The sequence below is a fragment of the Schistocerca piceifrons genome, chromosome 2, assembly GCF_021461385.2.
Source record: "Schistocerca piceifrons isolate TAMUIC-IGC-003096 chromosome 2, iqSchPice1.1, whole genome shotgun sequence".
Taxonomy (NCBI): Eukaryota; Metazoa; Arthropoda; class Insecta; order Orthoptera; family Acrididae; genus Schistocerca; species Schistocerca piceifrons.
In genome coordinates, this window is record NC_060139.1 from 665,284,094 (window position 1) to 665,304,450 (window position 20,357).

At 38.4% G+C, this 20,357-nt stretch overlaps 1 protein-coding gene across 1 annotated transcript in view; it reads right to left on the bottom strand.

Annotated features, from left to right (window-relative positions):
* The window catches only part of LOC124776706 (F-box/LRR-repeat protein 15), a 34,697-nt gene that overhangs the window by 5,737 nt on the left and 8,603 nt on the right, over nucleotides 1-20,357 (bottom strand). Inside the window, exon 4 of the mRNA XM_047251817.1 lies at nucleotides 8,765-8,896. Coding sequence (XP_047107773.1) covers nucleotides 8,765-8,896 — 132 coding nt within the window. The remainder of the gene's footprint in view (nucleotides 1-8,764; nucleotides 8,897-20,357) is intronic.

The window sequence follows — 20,357 nt, forward strand, 5'->3', positions numbered from 1 at the left end:
ATTTTGCTTTCGATGATGTTCATCTTATATCCTCCTTTCAAGACACTGCCCATACCGTTCAACTGATCTTCCAAAGTCCCTTGCTGTCTCCGACAGAATTACAATGTCATCGGCGAACCTCAAAGTTTTTATTTCTTCTCCATGGATTTTAATTCCTAATCCAAATTTTTCTTTAGTTTCCTTTACTGCTTGCTCAATATACAGATTGAATAACATCGAAGAGAGACTACAACCCTGTCTCACTCCCTTCCCAACCAGCACTTCCCTTATAACTGCCATCTGGTTTCCGTACAAATTGTAAATAGCCTTTCGCTCCCTGTATTTTACCCTTGCCACCTTTAGAATTTGAAAGAGAGTATTCCAGTCAACATTGCCAAAAGCTTTCACTAAGTCTACAAATGCTAGAAACGTAGGTTTTCCAATATTCTTACAGAATCCAAACTGATCTTCCCCGTGGTCGGCTTTTACCAGTTTTTCCACTCATCGGTAAAGAATTCGTGTTAGTATTTTGCAGCTGTGACTTATTAAACTGATAGTTTGGTAATTTTCGCATCTGTCAACACCTGCTTTCTTTGGGATTGGAATTATTATATTCTTCTTGAAGTCTGAGGGTATTTTGCCTGTCTCATACATCTTGCCCACCAGATGGTAGAGTTTTGTCAGGACTGGCTCTCCCAAGGCTGTCAGTAGTTCTAATGGGATATTGTCTACTCCCGGGGCCTTGTTTCGACTCAGGTCTTTCAGTGCTCTGTCAAACTCTTCACGCAGTATCATATCTCCCACTTCACCTTCATCTACATCCTCTTCCATTTCCATAATATTGTCCTCAAGTACGTCGCCCTTGTATAGACCCTCTATATACTCCTTCCATCTTTCTGCTTTCCCATTCTTTGCTTAGAACTGGGTTTCCTTCTGAGCTCTTGATATTCATACAAGTGGTTCTCCTTTCTCCAAAGGTCTCTCTAATTTTCCTGTAGGCAGTATCTATCTTACCCCTAGTGAGATAAGCTTCTACATCCTTACATTTGTCCTCTAGCCATCCCTGCTTAGCCATTTTGCACTTCCCGTCGATCGCATTTTTGAGACGTTTGTATTCCTTTTTGCCTACTTCATTTACTGCATTTTTAAATTTTCTCCTTTCATCTATAAAATTCAATATTTCTGCTGTTACCTACTTGATCCTCTGCTGCCTTCACTACTTTATCCCTCAGAGCTACCCTTTCTTCTTCTACTGTATTTCTTTCCCCGATTTCTGTCAATTGTTCCCTTATGCTCTCCCTGAAACTCTCTACAACCTCTGCTTTAGTCAGTTTATCCAGGTCCCATCTCCTTAAATTCCCACCTTTATGCAGTTTCTTCAGTTTTAATTTACAGGTCACAACCAATATATTGTGGTCAGAGTCCACATCTGCCCCTGGAAATGTCTTACAATTTAATACGTGGTTCCTAAATCTCTGTCTTACCATTATATAACCTATCTAATACCTTCTAATATCTCCAGGCTTCTTCCATGTATACAACCTTCTTTTATGCTTCTTGAACAGAGTGTTAACTATGATTAAGCTATGCTCTGTGCAAAATTCTACCAGATGGCTTCCCCTTTCATTTCTTACCCCCAATCCATATTCACTTACTATGTTTCCTGCTCTCCCTTTTACTACTCTCAAATTCCAGTCACCCATGACTATTAAATTTTCGTCTGCCTTCACTACCTGAATAATTTCTTTTATCTCATCATACATTTCATCAATGTCTTCATCATCTGCAGAGCTAGTTGGCATATAAACTTGTACTACTGTAGTAGGCGTGGGCTTCGTGTCTATCTTGGTCACAATAATGCGTTCACTATGCTGTTTGTAGTAGCTTACCCGCACTCCTATTTTTTTATTCATTATTAAACCTACTCCTGCATTACCCCTATTTGATTTTGTATTTACAATCCTGTATTCACCTGACCTGAAGTCTTGTTCCTCCTGCCACCGAACTTCACTAACTCCCACTATATCTAACTTTAACCTATCCCGCTCCCTTTTTATATTTTCTAACCTATCTGCCCGATTAAGGAATCTGGCATTCCACGCTCCGATCCATAGAACGTCAGTTCCTGAGTAGTCCCCGCCTGGAGATCCGAATGGGGGACTATTTTACCTCCGGAATATTTTACCCAAGAGGACGCCATCATCATTTAAGCATACAGTAAAGCTGCATGCCCTCGGTAAAAATTACAGCTGTAGTTTCCCCTTGCTTTCAGCCGTTCAAAGTACCAGCACAACAAGGCCGTTTTGGTTAGTGTTACAAGGCCAGATCAGTCAATCATCCAGACTGTTGCCCCTGCAAAAATTGAAAAGGCTGCTGTCCCTCTTCAGGAACCCCACATTAGTCTGGCATCTCAACAGATACCCCTCCATTGTGGTTGCACCTATGGTACGGCCATCTGTATTGCTGAGGCACGCAAGCCTCCCCACCAACGGCAAGGTCCATGGTTCACAGAGGGTAGGAATACAAGTATTCTAGCAAAACAGAGAGCTGTTTGGAGAGTTTAACACACTATATGTGAGTTTACAATCAGATGCTGATAAATTCCATGGATACACAAGAATGTCTGAAATGCTACAGGAAGACAGGTCAGTACACAAGGAGATTTCGACAAGGTCGCCAATGCATTACAGTCGCAAATGAAGACCGGTATATGGTCATCTCTCCATTGTGGTATTGTACAGATACTGCAAGAGAACTGCAAGATGATCTCAGAAGGGCCACTGGAGCTGCTGTGTCCAGTTTATATTACCACTATAAATAATGCCTCACACCACAAGTCCTCTGTTACATGTTTTTATAGCAGATGAGGCTTACCCACTGACACCAAATTTAAAGCATCTGTTCACAGAAAGAGCTCTGAATGACAAAAAGAAGGTTATTTCAATCAATGCCATTCTCATGCTTTAAAGTGTGTTGAACATGCAGTTGGAATTTTGTGAGGAAAATGGTGTATATTAAGAAAACCTTTAGAGACAAATGTACAACATGTGTGTCTTATAATCGAAACAGCAAGTCCTTTACACAACATCATTACAGAATGTGATGGAAATAGTATCCCACATTACAATATGGTCGAAAACAGCATGAAAATTGTAAAAGATTGATCTGAGTAGATGAAATAATAGTTCATCACTAGTGCTAACAAATGTGCAACACATTTGTTAGTTACTTTTCTCAAAACAGAATTACACAAGAAAAATGTTTACTTACGATCAATATGAAGCTTCAGTACTATTTCATTAAATGTCTTTCTTCCAATCGACTTGCTTTTATACTGAGACTGATCAGTCTGCCAAATTTCTAGCCTTTCTTATACGATTGTGATAATTTCTGCACAAGATATGTGTCACCGCTTGCCACATGCTCAAGAAACACGAATTGGTTTATGGTACATGTGCATGGTCCATTGGACACTGCTATAGTTAACCGCATGCGTCTCCCGAAACGTCTCTCTCCAGACAATTCCATGTCATCAAAGAGGCTTGTCTTGCTCACTGCAGGGGAAATCCTATTCAAGGCTGCCCGCCCCATTGCACTCAGGCCACGGCCTAAGAGGACACCTTAAAATTGCAGTGAGTGAAATATTTAGCTATTGTTTCTGTGATTTCCATGCGTCCACTCAGCCATGGGAGAAGCTGGTGTCAGTGTCACGCTTGGCTTACTCGAAATGTACTGCTGGACAAGTACATCACTTCTGAGAAAGCCTTGCATGTGAATAGTTTCTCCCATCCAGCTTATCCCAAATGTTAGTCAAATTATACATTGCCTGTGACTGCACCAGTGGCAAGCATATGAATACCAAAGTTAATAATCTTGTGACACTACACACACTTTCCAAATTCTTCCAAACAAATTTCCATTCAGCCTCAATTGCCAAAATGTAAATGTACGACAACGCCTATAATAAGTATCAAACAACGTAAAAAGATTGACCTCGGCAGTAGTAGTTCAATCTACGACTGTAAGATGACAACGTATTTTTCAAATGAAAAATTTGGGAAAAATGTCTAGTCTTATTATTGGGTAAATACAGTACGAGGCCTGTTCAAAAAATTCTGCAACATTCATAATTCCGCATCAATGGTGAGATGGAGTGAAATGTGGTTGGCACCCCTGAATACGTCTGTGTTTAATGTGTGGCTGCGAGAAGTTTCATTATCGTATGCCTGTTAGTTACATTAGTTATTGTTTGCTGTATTGAGTAGAATGTTGTGTCACACAGTTTGCGAATTTCGAGAGGGCAGAGTTAGTGGAGCAACACTTCTGCATTAAATTTTGCGTGAAATTCAAGAAAACCTTTACAGACAGACACACCAAATTATGCAGGAAGCCTACGGTGACGAGTGCTTAAGCTGTTCAGTGGTAAAAATGGTTCACATAGTTTAAAAATAGCCACACAGTTAAAGATGATTCTCATTCAGGACACCATTCGACACTTATTGTCGGTGCTCAAGACAGGAACATCAATGAAATTGTGCTTGCCAATCGAAGACTGTCTGTCCAAGTGATTGCAGAAGACTGTAACATTTCAGTTGGATCATGTCATGAAATCCTGACACAGCTTCGTGCAATGCATTGTGTTGCCACTAAGTTCATCCCACGGCTCATGAGTCAAGACCAGAAAAACCTTTGCCTCACAATCTCTGAGAAGCTTTTGGATCGCAAAAATGAGAATGAGACGTTCCTTAAGAGAATCTTAACTGGTGGTGACGTGTTGGTCTGCGGTTATGATGTTGAGACCAAGGCTCAATCTTAACTGGTGATGACACATTCTACGGTTATGATGTTGAGACCAGGTTCAATCTTCACAATGGGTCGGGAAAGGTTCTCACAGACCAAAAAAAGCTCTTCATATCAGGTCAAATGTCAAAGTCACACTGATAGTTTTCTTTGACTTTGAAGGATTAGTTCATAATGATTTGTGCCACAGGAACAAATTGTTAATCCAAGGTACTATCATTACACATTGTAATGCCTGCAAGAAAATGTGAGAAGGAAATGGTCTGAAATGTACTGAGACAATTCATGGCTTTCGCATCATAACAACGCATCCACAAATTCATCTATGCTGGTGCATGACTACTGCACAAAAAATGATATCATTGAGCTGCCTCATACTCCGTACTCTCCAAACCTCGCCCCTGCATACTTTTTCCCTTCTTCCAAAGTTGAAAACCCCACAAAAAGCATGGCACATTGCACAATCCAGCAAGAGATGGACCAAGACTGCTTCCGGAAGTGGAAATGGCATTGGGAACAGTGAAACAATTGTGGATGAGAGTATTTAGAAGGAGACCATGCACCATAAGTGAAAGGTAAACATAAAAATTTTTGTGGGAAAAGCTGCAGAATTTTTTCAACAGACCTCATACACATTTACAGCTATACGGCGATGATACACAGCTATTTAACTGAGTATTTACACCCAAGAGCTAACATGTATTACAGTAACCGGCAAGAAGAAACACTAACTCAGATTAAAATATTTTAAAGATTTATTGTAAATTTTACTTCCATGGTTAGATTATCAAAGACTTCTTTTGTCAGACTCAAGTTAGATCCATACAAGAATGTCTTCCCCTTGAAAACCTGTGTCACTATTATGCTTAAATAAATGCCCGAAAGATGCATATGGATAAACCTGCACATAAATTTAATCACTTTTGTACAGTGAATAATTTTTGTCTGTGTTAATTGCCATGCCTAAGGACTACAATAAACGAAGATTTGACAATCTACGGATGTATACACGTGTAAAAATGAGAATGATGCTTATGGTGTACATAGCTAATTTATTATTGTTTTAGCACATTCACAATGATTGTTTTTTATTTTACTTTTTTTTAATTTTATATCAACAAGTAATCCAAAACACCTTTAATTTTCCAACATGTTTACAACTGGTTTGCTACATTCATCAAGCATCTCTTCTTATGATGAAACTGAATGTCCTACACCTCTTCAAATTTTCATTTTGGTCCTTATGTGAAAAACTAACTAATATATTACATAAAAATGTCCTTTGTTATTTCCCTCTGTTGGCACTTATCTTTATTTCACAAAAATGGACATATGTTTTACAAAGAAGAATTAACTATGCCTTTTGTTTCAAATTAAAAATGCGTTTTGTCCAATTTTTTATGCAGTGAAATCCCATCCCTGAAAGTGCAAATCTGGTGCTTCTGCAAAATGCTCTTCTTTTGCTATCACAGGCTCCACACATAACTCAACGTATTTTCTTCCCACAAATTTATTTAGATGTGGTAGAAACAAGAGAAAGCAATACCAGAATACACAAAGGAAAATCCCAAAATTTTAGCAGGTGAAAATAATATTCGGCACCACATCTTGTCAAGAAGAGCATCAAGATGAAATTTATATTCTGCCTCATTAAACTGCTGGTATTCTTAAAGGGTAACAGTAGATACATTCTGCTACTGTTTTTTGTGACTGAGCAACAGCAAATGTAGCAAAAACGACTATCTGGGTGTGATGCCAGATGCTTTTTAATTTCTTCATCAGGGTATACTAATGAAACAATGGTAAACCTAAACTGAACAAAAGTGTAAAAAAGTTATCAAACACAACACACCAGGAAAGGAAGTTACAACAAGAAATCTTGACATGTCATTAACCCATAATTTACCAACAAATGTCACCCTGTTAATTCAGGATGTAAATTACACTCATTATAAAAAACAGTGATATCTAAATAGGCGACAAAACATGCCTAGGTGAAATAAAAGTATGTTGTATTTAAAAGAAACAGCTTTATGAAAAAAGTTCATTTTATTACACAAAAAAACCAGCTTCATCATTAAGAAAGAAGAAACTTTCTTGCACTATTAAAAAATCAGATATTTTTTGCAGACAGATCTGCACAACTGCACAAAAAAGCTACATGCATGATATGTCTTGCAATCTGAGGAAAACCTGACTTGCTCTGATTGTTTTCAGAGTTTCAGTCATGCATGAACACGTTCCTGTCACTTCCAAACTGTCTGAGATATCCAGAATCACTGCGTGAATGCCGCTTTCTCTTTGTGTTTGCTTGTGACAGTTGGAAATGGCAATGTTTAAAGTTACTGTCACCGAAATATGTTCGTATTTCATAATGGAAACTATTCTGAAGAGCCAAAGAAAGTGATACACCTGCCTAATACTGTGTAGGGCCCCCGTGAGCATGCAGAAGGCCCACAACATGACATGGCATGTACTCAACTAATGTCCGAAGTAGTGCTGGAGGGAACTGACACCATGAATCCTGCAGGTCTGTCCATAAATCCATAAGAGTATGAGGGGGGTGGAGATTTCTTCTGAACAGCACTTCGCAAGACATCCCAGATACGCTTGCAATAATGTTCATATCTGGGGAGTTTGGTGTCCAGCGCAAGTGCTTAATCTCAGAAGAATGTATCTTGAACCACTTGTAGCAATTCTGGACGTGTGGGGGTGTCGCACTGTCCCGTTGGAATTGCCCACTCCTTGGGAATGCACAACTGACATGAATGGATGCAGGTGATCAGACAGGATGCTTACGTATGTGTCACCTGTCAGAGTTGTATCTAGATGTATCAGGTGTCCCATATCACTAACTGCACACACCCCACACCATTACAGAGCCTCCACCAGCTTGAAGAATGAGAACTTAACATTGCACTGCGTCGGCAATCGTGAATAATTTAGTGATTAAAACTAGTTTTAGTGTGTTCCAAAGAAGGTGTGGTTATCCGCGCCAAAACCTAGGTCAACATCCGGTTTCTATTTGCAATCGAGGCGGATGCTTTATAATCATTAGCTTGAACAGTCTCCTGCTTACATGCAGGGTTCATGGACTCATGAGGCTGTCTCCATACCCAAACATGTCCATCCGCTCGATACAATTTGAAATGAGACCCATCCGACCAGGCAACATATTTCCAGTCATCAACAGTCCAATGTCTGTTTTGACGAACACATGCGAGGCATAAAGCTTTGTGCTGCGCAGTCACCAAGGATACACAAGCAGGCCATCGGCTCCGGACGCCCTTATCGGTGGTTTCGTTGAATGGTTCACACGCTCACACTTGTTATGACCCAGCATTGAAATCTGCAACAATTTGTGGAAGGGTGGCAATTCTGTCACGTTGAACAATTCTTGCAGGATCTTTTTCCAGCAGCTGTGATGTTGGAGGTTTGACATTTTACTCAATTCCTGACATTCACAGTACACTCATGAAATGGTTGTACGGAGAAATCTCCACTTCATCACTACCTTGGAGATGCTGTGTCCTATTGCTCGTGCACTGACTATAACACCACATTGAAACTCGCGCAAATCTTGATAACCTGTCATTGTTCCAGCAGTAACCAGTCTAACAACTGTGCCAAATACTTATCGTCTTATACAGGCATTGCTGACTGCAGCACCATATTCTGCCTGTTTACATATCTCTGTATTTGAATACGCAAGCCTATACCACTTTCCTTGGTGCTTCTGTGTATAAAAAAATATACTGCATATAATTTGAATTAAGTTTTATCAATTATGTCAGTTCATCATTAAACACTTCTTTCATTCTACATTACTTTCCACAAAATCTCCCACTCTTACTTATTAGAAACAGCATTGCATGGTGTAAATTAACTGCTTGTAACATACTTCTGTGAAACATTCATTAATATGTATCAAAATTAACAATTCAATTAAAAGAAATCATCAAATGTAGCATTAGGATTCTTTTACCTGATACCATCATCAGTTATTCTCCAGCAACCTTGGACATTCAAGTGTTGTAGCCAGCGACAATTTGCAGCAATAGCAAACATTGTTCTATTTGTGACAGAGTAAATATTGGAGATGCACAAAATTCTCAATCTGTAAAAAGGAATTGGCAATGCTTTAGAATTTCAGAGAAGTCAGCTACTCAGTCATTGTGTTCAGCTAATGAGTTCTACATACCATTCTGAAATATCAAGAACTTTGATGTTAATATCAACAGCAAAGGCAGTCACACAATCTACCTAATAGTAGTATTTCTTTAGACAGTATTACAAGATACAATCCGACATAAACGAGCAAGCATATCAAAGGTGGGCTTGGGAAGGAGGTGGGGGGCAGTGGAACAGGACAGGAAAGGCAATGGTAAAATACACCTTTCACTTCACAATTTATATAATAATATAATTAATGCAAATCTCATAGGCAACTTTTATTTGGAGGCACAGAACTCCACAAGAGCTAGCATGGAGAGGGTCTTTCTCTCACCAACAATCAGAAAATTGAAGTATCCTGGCAGATTAAGATTGTGTGCTGGACCAGGACACAAAGCAGGAGCCTCGCAAGATTCCAGGTTCAAGTGCCAACTCAATACCCAGTTCTAACCTGCCACAAGATTTCAAGACAATGTGCACCCTGCCACAGAGGGAAGAATTCATAGTGGAAACAATACCCTTGGCTGTGACTAAGTCATTCCACTGCAAAAACAGGAGGGCTAGTCCAGAAAGGTGTGGAGGAAGTCTGTGAAAGGACAGAGAGGTTTTGGTGAATGTGAGAGCAGATAGTATGTCACAGCTAGAGGGTTCAGTCGATGACTGTAATGCCCCCAACAGGCAAGGTTCCAGAGTTCGGTCTCAGTCCAACACACAGTTTTATTCCTTCCGGAAGCTTCAGACAGCACATATTCTGCAACAGCTTCAACCATTCTTTCTGGATCTGGAATTTGTTCTTTCTGCTAGATTCCAATAAAAATAATTCTACTGGCAGTGTGTTGTGACATTTTCGTTCGTTTCTACAAAACCACATGCAATGTCATAGCTGACATTCAATGCGAGAACTTATACTTCTTTCTTTAAAATTTTAATTTTGCCTCACAAATCAGAAGACAGCCAAACAAGTTTGATTTGGTAGATTAATTCACACTTGTTATACTTCAATCAGTGATAGAGAAGTAGGCCCCAATCTTCTTTGAAATAATATATCTGGTGAGAATAGGAACAATAAGTAAACAGGAGCATATGATGAGTTCATGACATTAGAAAAGACTGTTCTAGATTCTAATATTCTCAAAACCAGTGGTTGGTAAAGGAACAGTTGAAATAAACATTATGCAATGTCAAATTTTTGGAGAAGAGTGAGTAGATTTCCTCCCCATAGAGTTACGAAGGATTTAGCACACAGAAGAATCTGCAGGTGAACAGCTTGAATACTGGTGTATTACAGGCTGTGAATAATTATTGTGACTGATGCTGAGGGGGGAAAATGAGCAAATGGCTGTATCACCTTCACACACCTGCCTCACAATTGACACTGAGTATTCTTTCTGCAAGTATATTAGCATATCTTGCTTACAGCAACTTCTCTGAAGCAAACACACAAAGATATAGCTTAGAAAAGATATCTTAAAACCATCAAGTGTTTTATAAACCTCGATCAAGCCACACTGAAACATCCATAAGTGTGGCATTAAATAATGTTGTACTAGCAGTGTGTGTAATTAGATGTGGTATTTTAGACTGACAGCTGACATGGATATACAGAGCTACAACAGACCTATAATGCAGCTGCAGCAGCGCAAAAGTTCAGAAGCTTGTTCACTGGCAATGAATCTGAGAGATAGCTATAGGATGCTGATTATTACAAAATTTAAAAAAGTGATATTAGAATTAAAACAGCTATCATTAAACATAAAACAATACATGTACTTTCTACCTTACTTGTCGATATAGTATTTTTATTGTTGAGGCATAGATGATCACTGCTACATTGTTTCAGGCTTATTGTTTATTGTTGTGACAGAAATCGAGTCTTAAGAACACAATTCCCTTATAGCCACTACTATGTGTATTTCAGCTGTGTTATTCACTACAGTGATGGCAATCTTGTCAGCTGATCAGCAGAGGTGACAAACATAATTTGTGCCTGCCAAATGTTTAGACAAAAAATATCTTAAAGCTTGATGAGAGCTGCATGACTCCACACTAACTCTGTCTCCACAAAAGTTGCAAATATTTACCAAAGTAACATGTAAAACAGCAACAACTTAAAAAAAACATGGGGAAAAACTGTCATATTTTTATTTTTTGTTTATATGATTTGTAATGAAGGCTGCTCCTAGATTTTCTAGGGAGCTCCTTAAAATAAATGAAAGAATACCTATTCGCAAAACCAAGATTGTTAACACATACTTATGTGGTGGTGCTCCACATGGAGGTAATCAGTTCATAGTTGTGAAAGAAATTTTCGTCTTATCACCAATCTTCGCAGCAATGTCCCATGTCGAGTTCAGAACCAAACCACAGTGCCTCATATATTGAGGGGGGTACCATGTCATTAATAATGATCTGTCCATCAGGATACACAGTTGACATTTCAAAACAGGTGGGAAGAAGGCAATGCCAAACATAAGTCACAGTGAAAGACTTAGGAACTGGATGACTTAATTGACGTATTTCATTTTCTATTTACAATTTTAATTTCCTATATAGATCAGTCAGAGCAAGAATTTTGCTATTTTATATCATTTGCTGCAGCAATTTTGTTTCAAAATTAATGCTCTCTTTGGAAAATTATAACACACTTTTGTCAAACACAATATAACACCTTCCTTCCCCTTTCCACCTCATCACAATCTCACCGAAACTGTTGGGTTGTCATCCTGATCCATGAGCATCCAAATGGAGCTAACAACTTCTGAATATGCTAACAACTTCCTAACAGCAGTCAGAGACAAGTTGAAGATCACACGTTTTGCTTGGAACATGTGTCATACATGCTGATTAGGATATACATCAATTGACTTTGGGATCACGCACCCATGCAGGCATACTGTTCCTTAAAACTAACACAGTTGTGGAGCCACAGTGTGCAGCTTAACTATGGAGGTACATGACGCAACAATAGGCTACTGTATTGGTTGCTGGTGTGAGACAAACCAGCTACTCCAATTAATCTTACTTTAACACCCTGTATACAAGAATACCTCTACCTCCAGTCTGAATGATGCCCTACTGTTCAGCAGACTTCATCACCTCACAACTCATCAGTGCAAGTAACCTTTCTGCATGTTTCCAGTAGAAGTGCTCACGCTAATTTCTGTACCTAGTGACATGTGAAGAGCATAGTTACATGTTCCATATATTGGAAGGGTACTCAAAACTTGAGGGGAAAAAAAAAAAAAAACAGAAAAATCCCTGAGAATTTCACATGCAAGGAGAAAGGTGGCATCAAGAAGCTCCTGATAAATTAATTGTGAGCTGGTAATCAGGGAGAGGGCAGAGGGTGGGGGTGGGGGGGGGGGGGGGGGGGGACAGCATACCACAGTAACAACTCTTCTTTCCTCTCGGCTGAGCTACATACCAGCCAAATGGGTAGTTTAACTGCAGTTTCTAAACACCGATAATTTAGGTGGAATTATATTCATATACTTATCACACTTTGAGACATTAAGTATTTTAAAATTTGTGATTTCTAAAACTCAACAAAATTCAATTCAGTGCTCGGTGAAAAATACAGAATTCTCTGAAATTCCCTGATTTTTCCAGTATAATTGATTCCCAGAGAATTCCATGTTTTCCAGAAGAATCACCTCGCTGCATATAAATATTGTTCTAGACAGTATAGTTGCTGACTGTACAATGTCTCATTTAAAACATGCTGTGACGCCAACCATGGTACGCTGCAATATTTCCCACCACTGAAATAAGCTCCACACACTAATAATGTTGGATGGCTATACATAATCAGTTGCCACCCAACACTTTAATATTGTTATGTCATCAAACACAGCTCAAATCACAAATATTTCAAAAGAAGCAGGCTGACGATACTGAAGATTATGTGCAATATCCAAAAATTCATATACGACACTCAGTAACAAACACCTTAAATTGGAACAATTACACAGACAATTACATGGTGATGAGAAACCAAAGAATGAGGTTTTTGGCAGTTCGCTTATATGGAACAGGTCTACTAGAGAGACCGCTTATACTATACTTGACCATCCTCTGCTAGGTTATTGCTGTGCGGTATGGGGTCGTTACCAGATATGATGATGGAGGACACTGTAAAAGATCACAGAAGAGCAGCTCCTGTAATAGGAGAGTGTTGAACTTGTTAACAATCTGTGAAATAGACAGTATTTTCTTCATATTATTCTTCTTCCTCCATTCCTTTTCCCTACAGAGTCAGCATTGTTTTATGGACAGAGTCAGCATTGTTTTATGGACAGAGTCAGCATTGTTTTATGGACAGAGTCAGCATTGTTTTATGGACAGTCAGCATTGTTTTATGGACAGTCAGCATTGTTTTATGGACAGAGTCAGCATTGTTTTATGGACAGAGTCAGCATTGTTTTATGGACAGAGTCAGCATTGTTTTATGGACAGAGTCCATGTTAGTGACAGTGGGTAGTTGTGTGCCCTTCCTGAGATTACTCTCATTGAGACAGAATCTGCATAGCCCATCTGCCACTATCTAGGTAAACTTGAGATTTTATTACTGATGATCTTCAAAATTTTGTAACTCATTGTTCTAGCTTTAAAAGTTATCTTATGTAATGCCATTTGTTATTATGTGATACTCATTAATTTAAAAAATAGTATTTTTGGGACATAATTTGGAACATAATTATATACAAGGGCGATGTACTTGAGGACAATATTATGGAAATGGAAGAGGATGTAGATGAAGATGAAATGGGAGATACGATACTGCGTGAAGAGTTTGACAGAGCACTGAAAGACCTGAGTCGAAACAAGGCCCCCGGAGTAGACAACATTCCATTGGAACTACTGACGGCTTTGCGAGAGCCAGTCCTGACAAAACCCTACCAACTGGTGAGCAAGATGTATGAAACAGGCGAAATACCCTCAGACTTCAAGAAGAATATAATAATTCAAATCCCAAAGAAAGCAGGTGTTGACAGATGTGAAAATTACCGAACTATCAGTTTAATAAGTCACAGCTGCAAAATACTAATGTGAATTCTTTACAGATGAATGGAAAAACTAGTAGAAGCCAACCTCGGGGGAGACCAATTTGTATTCCGTAGAAATGTTGGAACACGTGAGGCAATATTGACCCTACGACTTATCTTAGAAGCTGAATTAAGGAAGGGCAAACCCACCTTTCTAGCATTTGTAGACTTAGAGAACGCTTTTGACAATGTTGGCTGCAATACTCCCTTTCAAATTCTGAAGGTGGCAGGGGTAAAATACAGGGAGTGAAAGGCTATTTACAATTTGTACAGAAACCAGATGGCAGTTATAAGAGTCGAGGGACATGAAAGGGAAGCAGTGGTTGGGAAGGGAGTAAGACAGGGTTGTAGCCTCTCCCCGATGTTATTCAATCTGTATATTGAGCAAGCAGTGAAGGTAACAAAAGAAAAATTCAGAGTAGGTATTAAAATCCATGGAGAAGAAATAAAAACTTTGAGGTTCACCGATGACATTGTAATTCTGTCAGAGACAGCAAAGGACTTTGAAGAGCAGTTGAACGGAATGGACAGTGTCTTGAAAGGAGGATATAAGATGAACATCAACAAAAGCAAAACGAGGATAATGGAATGTAGTCGAATTAAGTCAAGTGATGCTGAGGGAATTAGATTAGGAAATGAGACACTTAAAGTAGTAAAGAAGTTTCGCTATTTGGGGAGCAAAATAACTGATGATCGTCGAAGTAGAGAGGATATAAAATGTATACTGGCAATGGCAAGGAAAGCGTTTCTGAAGAAGAGAAATTTGTTAACATCGAGTATAGATTTAAGTATCAGGAAGTCATTTCTGAAAGTATTTGTATGGAGTGTAGCCACGTATGGAAGTGAAACATGGACGATAAATAGTTTAGACAAGAAGAGAAGAATAGAAGCTTTTGAAATGTGGTGCTACAGAAGAATGCTGAAGATTAGATGGGTAGATTACATAACTAATGAGGAAGTATTGAATAGGATTAGGGAGAAGAGAAGTTTGTGGCACAACTTAACTAAAAGAAGGGATCGGTTGGTAGGACATGTTCGGAGGCATCAAGGGATCACAAATTTAGTATTGGAGGGCAGGGTGGAGGGTAAAAATCTTAGAGGGAGACCAAGAGATGAATACACTAAGCAGATTCAGAAGGATGTAGGTTGCAGTAGGTACTGGGAGATGAAGAAGATTGCACAGGATAGAGTAGCATGGAGAGCTGCATCAAACCAGTCTCAGGACTGAAGACCACAACAAAAACAAAAACAAAAACAACAACAACAACAACAACAACAATTTGAAAAAAATATCAATATGTTAAGGGGTTAATCATGCATGCGCAGTGTGACTAAGAAGCATATAATGCACTTCAGAACTCAGATTCTTTACGAATTAGTACTGCAATAGTCCTCTTTAATATTGTAACCCTAAAAGCTTCCTGAATAGACTACTCACTCCTAAAATTATGTTCCATCCTGACTTTAATTGCTCTATAGTTTCTAATTCTCATGTACAGCGAATAAGGCAAGCAATACAACTAGAAATGAAAAATATACAGAACTTTTGGCTGCACATGAATTCAGAATCTCAGCAACACATAGCAAGTCCTAACTATGCAGTACTGGTCCCTAATCTTCACAATCTTGTCAAAGGTAAAGCCACAAAATTAATCAGTAGCCCCACTTTATTTAAAAATCTTAACACAGCTTTGTGGTATCCCAATTTTCAGTAACATTACAGACTATGAAACTTCCTGGCAGATTAAAACTGTGTGCCCGACCAAGACTCGAACTCGGGACCTTTGCCTTTCGCGGGCAAGTGCTCTACCAACTGAGCTACCAAAGCACGACTCACGCCCGGTACTCACAGCTTTACTTCTGCCAGTACCTCATCTCCTACCTTCTAAACTTTACTTCTGCTCTTATTAAAGAAAGGTAATGCAGAAAGCACTGAAAATTACAGGCCTGTGTCACTACTGTCTTCATTCCCCTAAATAATAGAATCATCACAAAAAAGAGACTGCCGGCCGCAGTGGTCTAGCGGTTCTGGCGCTGCAGTCTGGAACCGCGGGACTGCTACGGTCGCAGGTTCGAATCCTGCCTCGGGCATGGGTGTGTGTAATGTCCTTAGGTTAGTTAGGTTTAAGTAGTTCTAAGTTCTACGGGACTTATGACCTAAGATGTTGAGTCCCATAGTGCTCAGAGCCATTTGAACCAAAAAAGAGACTAATGAGTTACACAAGCAAATACTACCTTTTAACAAAGCACAGTTTGGTTTCTGAAGTGGGACAAGTAAAATTGTTGGCCATTACACTGTTCAAAAAAGTGGTACTTGAAGTTTTTGATAGGGATGACTGTGTAACCAACACTTTCTCAGACTCGTCCAAGGCTTCTGACACTGCTGATCATAAAATACTACTAAGCAAACTAGAAGCACTAGGTGTAAGAGGAAAAGCAAATGAGTAGTTCCAATCTTACTTGGAAAGCAGGGTGTAAAAGGTGGACATAGTTCACATCCTGCTGATGACAATTTTTATGACAACAATTGTCAGACAAGAAACAGAAAATCACTGGTATCCCTCAGGATAGTTTGTTGGGTCCAATTCTGTTCTTAATATATATCAATGACTTTTCAGACAGTTTAAGACATGGAGAAAAAGTTCTCGGAGCTGATGACATCATCATCACAGCTACTGACAAAAACAGCAGAACTCCTATTAGAGAAAGCAAATGAAATCCTTGAGGATGATTACAACTGGGTAGTATGTAATAAATTGCATTGAACATAAAGAAAACACTTCAGCATAAGGATGGGCAAAAGCAATGTCACCAGCTTTTTAAGGATTAGTTTGTAATGGCACCGTCTTGTAGTGATATACTATGCCTATGTACACTCAGTTCTTAGTTATAGTATTCTTTACAGGGATCTGCAATGTTGATGAGAACATACAGTTTCAAGGCATCTGGTTTCATAAAGCCAGGGGCTCCACAGAGTGAAATAACGGACTTAACAACATCAGCTGACGTAGCTAGTTTGAATAAACATGATTTCGCCACATTAATAGGAGGATCAAACAACATCTATTGAAATGAGACACACAAGGTTATTACAGAAATGAGCATGATTTACCACCCTGGTTGTGTGTGAACAGCGAAATTAATGTTGCAAATGAGTGTATCACTGAAATATGCACTAACTTTAAGAATGTCGATATTGTAGATATAAACAGATTGGAGCGCAGGTTCCATACAGTACAGGGACTTCATTTAAATATGCCAGGAAAGAAATTACTAGCCGAAAAAATATTTACTCGCATTTCGAAGAAGAGTGAAGAGAAAAGTATAAGTGACACACAAATGGAGATTAATAAGTGCTTTAGACAAGTTACAAGCTGTGCCATGGCCAAACACAAATTACCAAGTGGTTTAAACCGATTAGGCAAGAAAACCAATCAAGTCGCCAGCCAAACGAAAATTATGAAATGGTTTAAACTGAAGAAGACAGATGTGGATGAAGCAAAACTTATACAAGCTCCAGAAGTTAACTCACCTGCTGATTGCCACCATCAAACAGAAGCCACACACAAGAAAGATACCGAAAAAATTTTAGGCTAAGTGCTATATTAGAAATGCCATTAGATAAAGAATCAGAAACCATTTCACCTAAAGTTACTAAACACCCAGATTTTGCTATACTACACCATAATGTTCAGTCACTCACAAATAAAATTTCCATGTTGGAAGCACTACTCCAGTATGCACTAACTGAAAATTATTTTGCATTACTGAACATTGGCTACAAAATAATGAAGTAAAATTAACCTCAATCTCAGGATATAGATTAGCGAGTCATTTTATACCAAGTTTTCCAAACATGGTGGCTCTGCTACCTTTGTGAAAGAACAAATAAAAGTTCTGTGATGTCAGTAAAAGTTATATTGACTCAATTGAAAAAGACTTTGAACTCTCCATTCGTAAACTGCCAGAGCTTAATTTCATAGTTATTATAATATATAGAGCACCAAGTGGAAACCTGCCGGTCTTCATGAATAAACCAGAGGTTCTGCTGAACAGGATCAGTACACTAAATATGAAGATAGTGCTTTGTGGGGAATTCAATATTGATTTTTCAAAAGACAGCAGCACCAAAGATACTTTGATAAATATGACCAACACATTCAATATGATCCCCACAATACACTGCCCAACAAGATTAACAGAATGCACAAATTCCATTACTGACCAAATATCCATCTCAGAAACAAATTACAGATTCACAAGCAGAATACTGAGCTTAGGTTATAGTGATCATGAGGCACAGCTGCTGTGTATAGAAATGCAAACAAGTAGTAGCAGTTCCGAAAAAGTAGTTGAAAAACGAACCTTTTCTGAAGATAACATTAGAATTTTTAATCTCTTACTGGTGAAGGAGAACTGGGAAAGCATCGCCCCTCAGAACAATGTTGATAGCATGTACATGGGTTTTCAAAGCATCTTTCTTCACTATTTTAATGTAGCATTTCCAAAAGTAGTAAAAACAGTAAAACTTAATAATAAGTAATGGGTAAATAAAGGCATAAAAATTTCCAGCGAGAGAAACAGATTTCTGCAGTAGTGTTGCAAGAAATATAGAGTAACCCACGAATTCACAGATTGTTCAAAAGCCTACAAAATAATCTATGGTAGAGTAGTCAAAGAGGCAAAAATTATGTGGAATGACAATTTGATAAGAAACTCATCTAACAAAATGAGATCCACATGGAGAGTTATAAAGAAAGAAACTTGTTTGTTCAGTACCAAAGAAAAATAATGTATCATTAACACTAGAAGGCTCAAAAGTCACAGACCCAAATTTAGTTGTGGAAAAATTCAATGAATACTTCACTTTACTAGCTGAAGACCTCATTCAAGTACACTGTCAAGGATCAGTCCCAAGTTTCTCCAGCAAGTCATTGATCTCTACTGTTTCTATGTTTATGAAACAAAACCCAATGAAATTACAAGTAAAATTAAATCATTAAGCAATAAAATGTCAAATGGTCTTAATGAAGTACCTGATTTCATATTAAAAGCATGTGCTCATCACATATTTTCAAACTTTCTTTAAAAACTGGTGTATTTCCAGATATTTTTAAAATAGCAAAAGTTTCACCACTGCAAAAAAAAAAAAAAAAAAGAAGAAGAAGAAGAAGAAGAAGAAGAAGAAGAAGAAGAAGAAGAAGAAGAAGAAGAAAGAAAGAAAGAAAGAAAGTTCTTCTGAAAAAATACCAAACTACTGTCTCGTGTCACAGTTCCTTCTCAAAATTCTAGAAAAACTCTTCTATGACAGACTTAAGTTTCATAAATAAATATGCACCTCTTACAGTACAACAACATGGTTTTAGAAAGTCTAAATGTACACAGACAGCAATTTTCGAATTCTTAGACTGCATTTTAAAATACCTTGACCAACATAAATTAGCTGCAGATATTTTTCTAGATCTATCAAAAGCCTTTGAGGTCCTATACTATAGCATTCTGCTCGAAATATTACAAAGACGAGGAGTAAGAGGTGTAGAGCGTAGCTGGTCATGTTCGTACCTAAAGAACCTCAGGCAGAAAGTATCACTTTAGTATGAATTCAACAAAATTAATAAAACAAGAAACAACTCCTGTCTTTCTAGTGAATTACCAATAAAATATGGTGTACCACATGGTTCAATCTTAGGTCCACTAGTCTGCTTGATTTATGTGGACAACTTAATTGAATATATGAGTCCGACAAAAACTGTCCTGTTTGCCGATGATGCCAGCATGTTGCTCACTGGATCCAGTCCAGAAACTTTGCAGTCCACAGAAGAAAGATTTTCTGAGTGGTTCATAAAAAACAAAATCATTGTAAATACTGAAAAAACTGTGTGTGTCGATTTTCATTTAATTCCTCCAACTAATGAAGCACAATTAAAGAATGATCCCCTAGAAAATGTAAGAGACACAAAATTTTTGCGTCTATGGGTTCAACAAGACAACATGGGACAAACATATAAATAACTTGTCTGTGTGCTATGGCCTAAGAATTTTAAAGGCTATAACAAGCAAAACAACAGTACTGCAGGCATACTACGCACAGTTCCACTCACTAGTCCGATATGGGATCATTTTCTGGGGCTACTCAACTCACAGTGTAAAGGTTTTTCAAATGCAAAAAAGAGCTCTAAGAATAATTTGTGGCCTTAAAAAGATGGAGGCATTTAAATCCCATTTTAATGAGCTTTGTATTCTAAATGTTCCAAGTTTATTCATTTATGAAACTATCTTGTCCACTAGGGACTACCTCCTGAAAACAGGCAAACTGCTACAGAACAAAAATGAGCCGGCCGGAGTGGCCGTGCGGTTCTA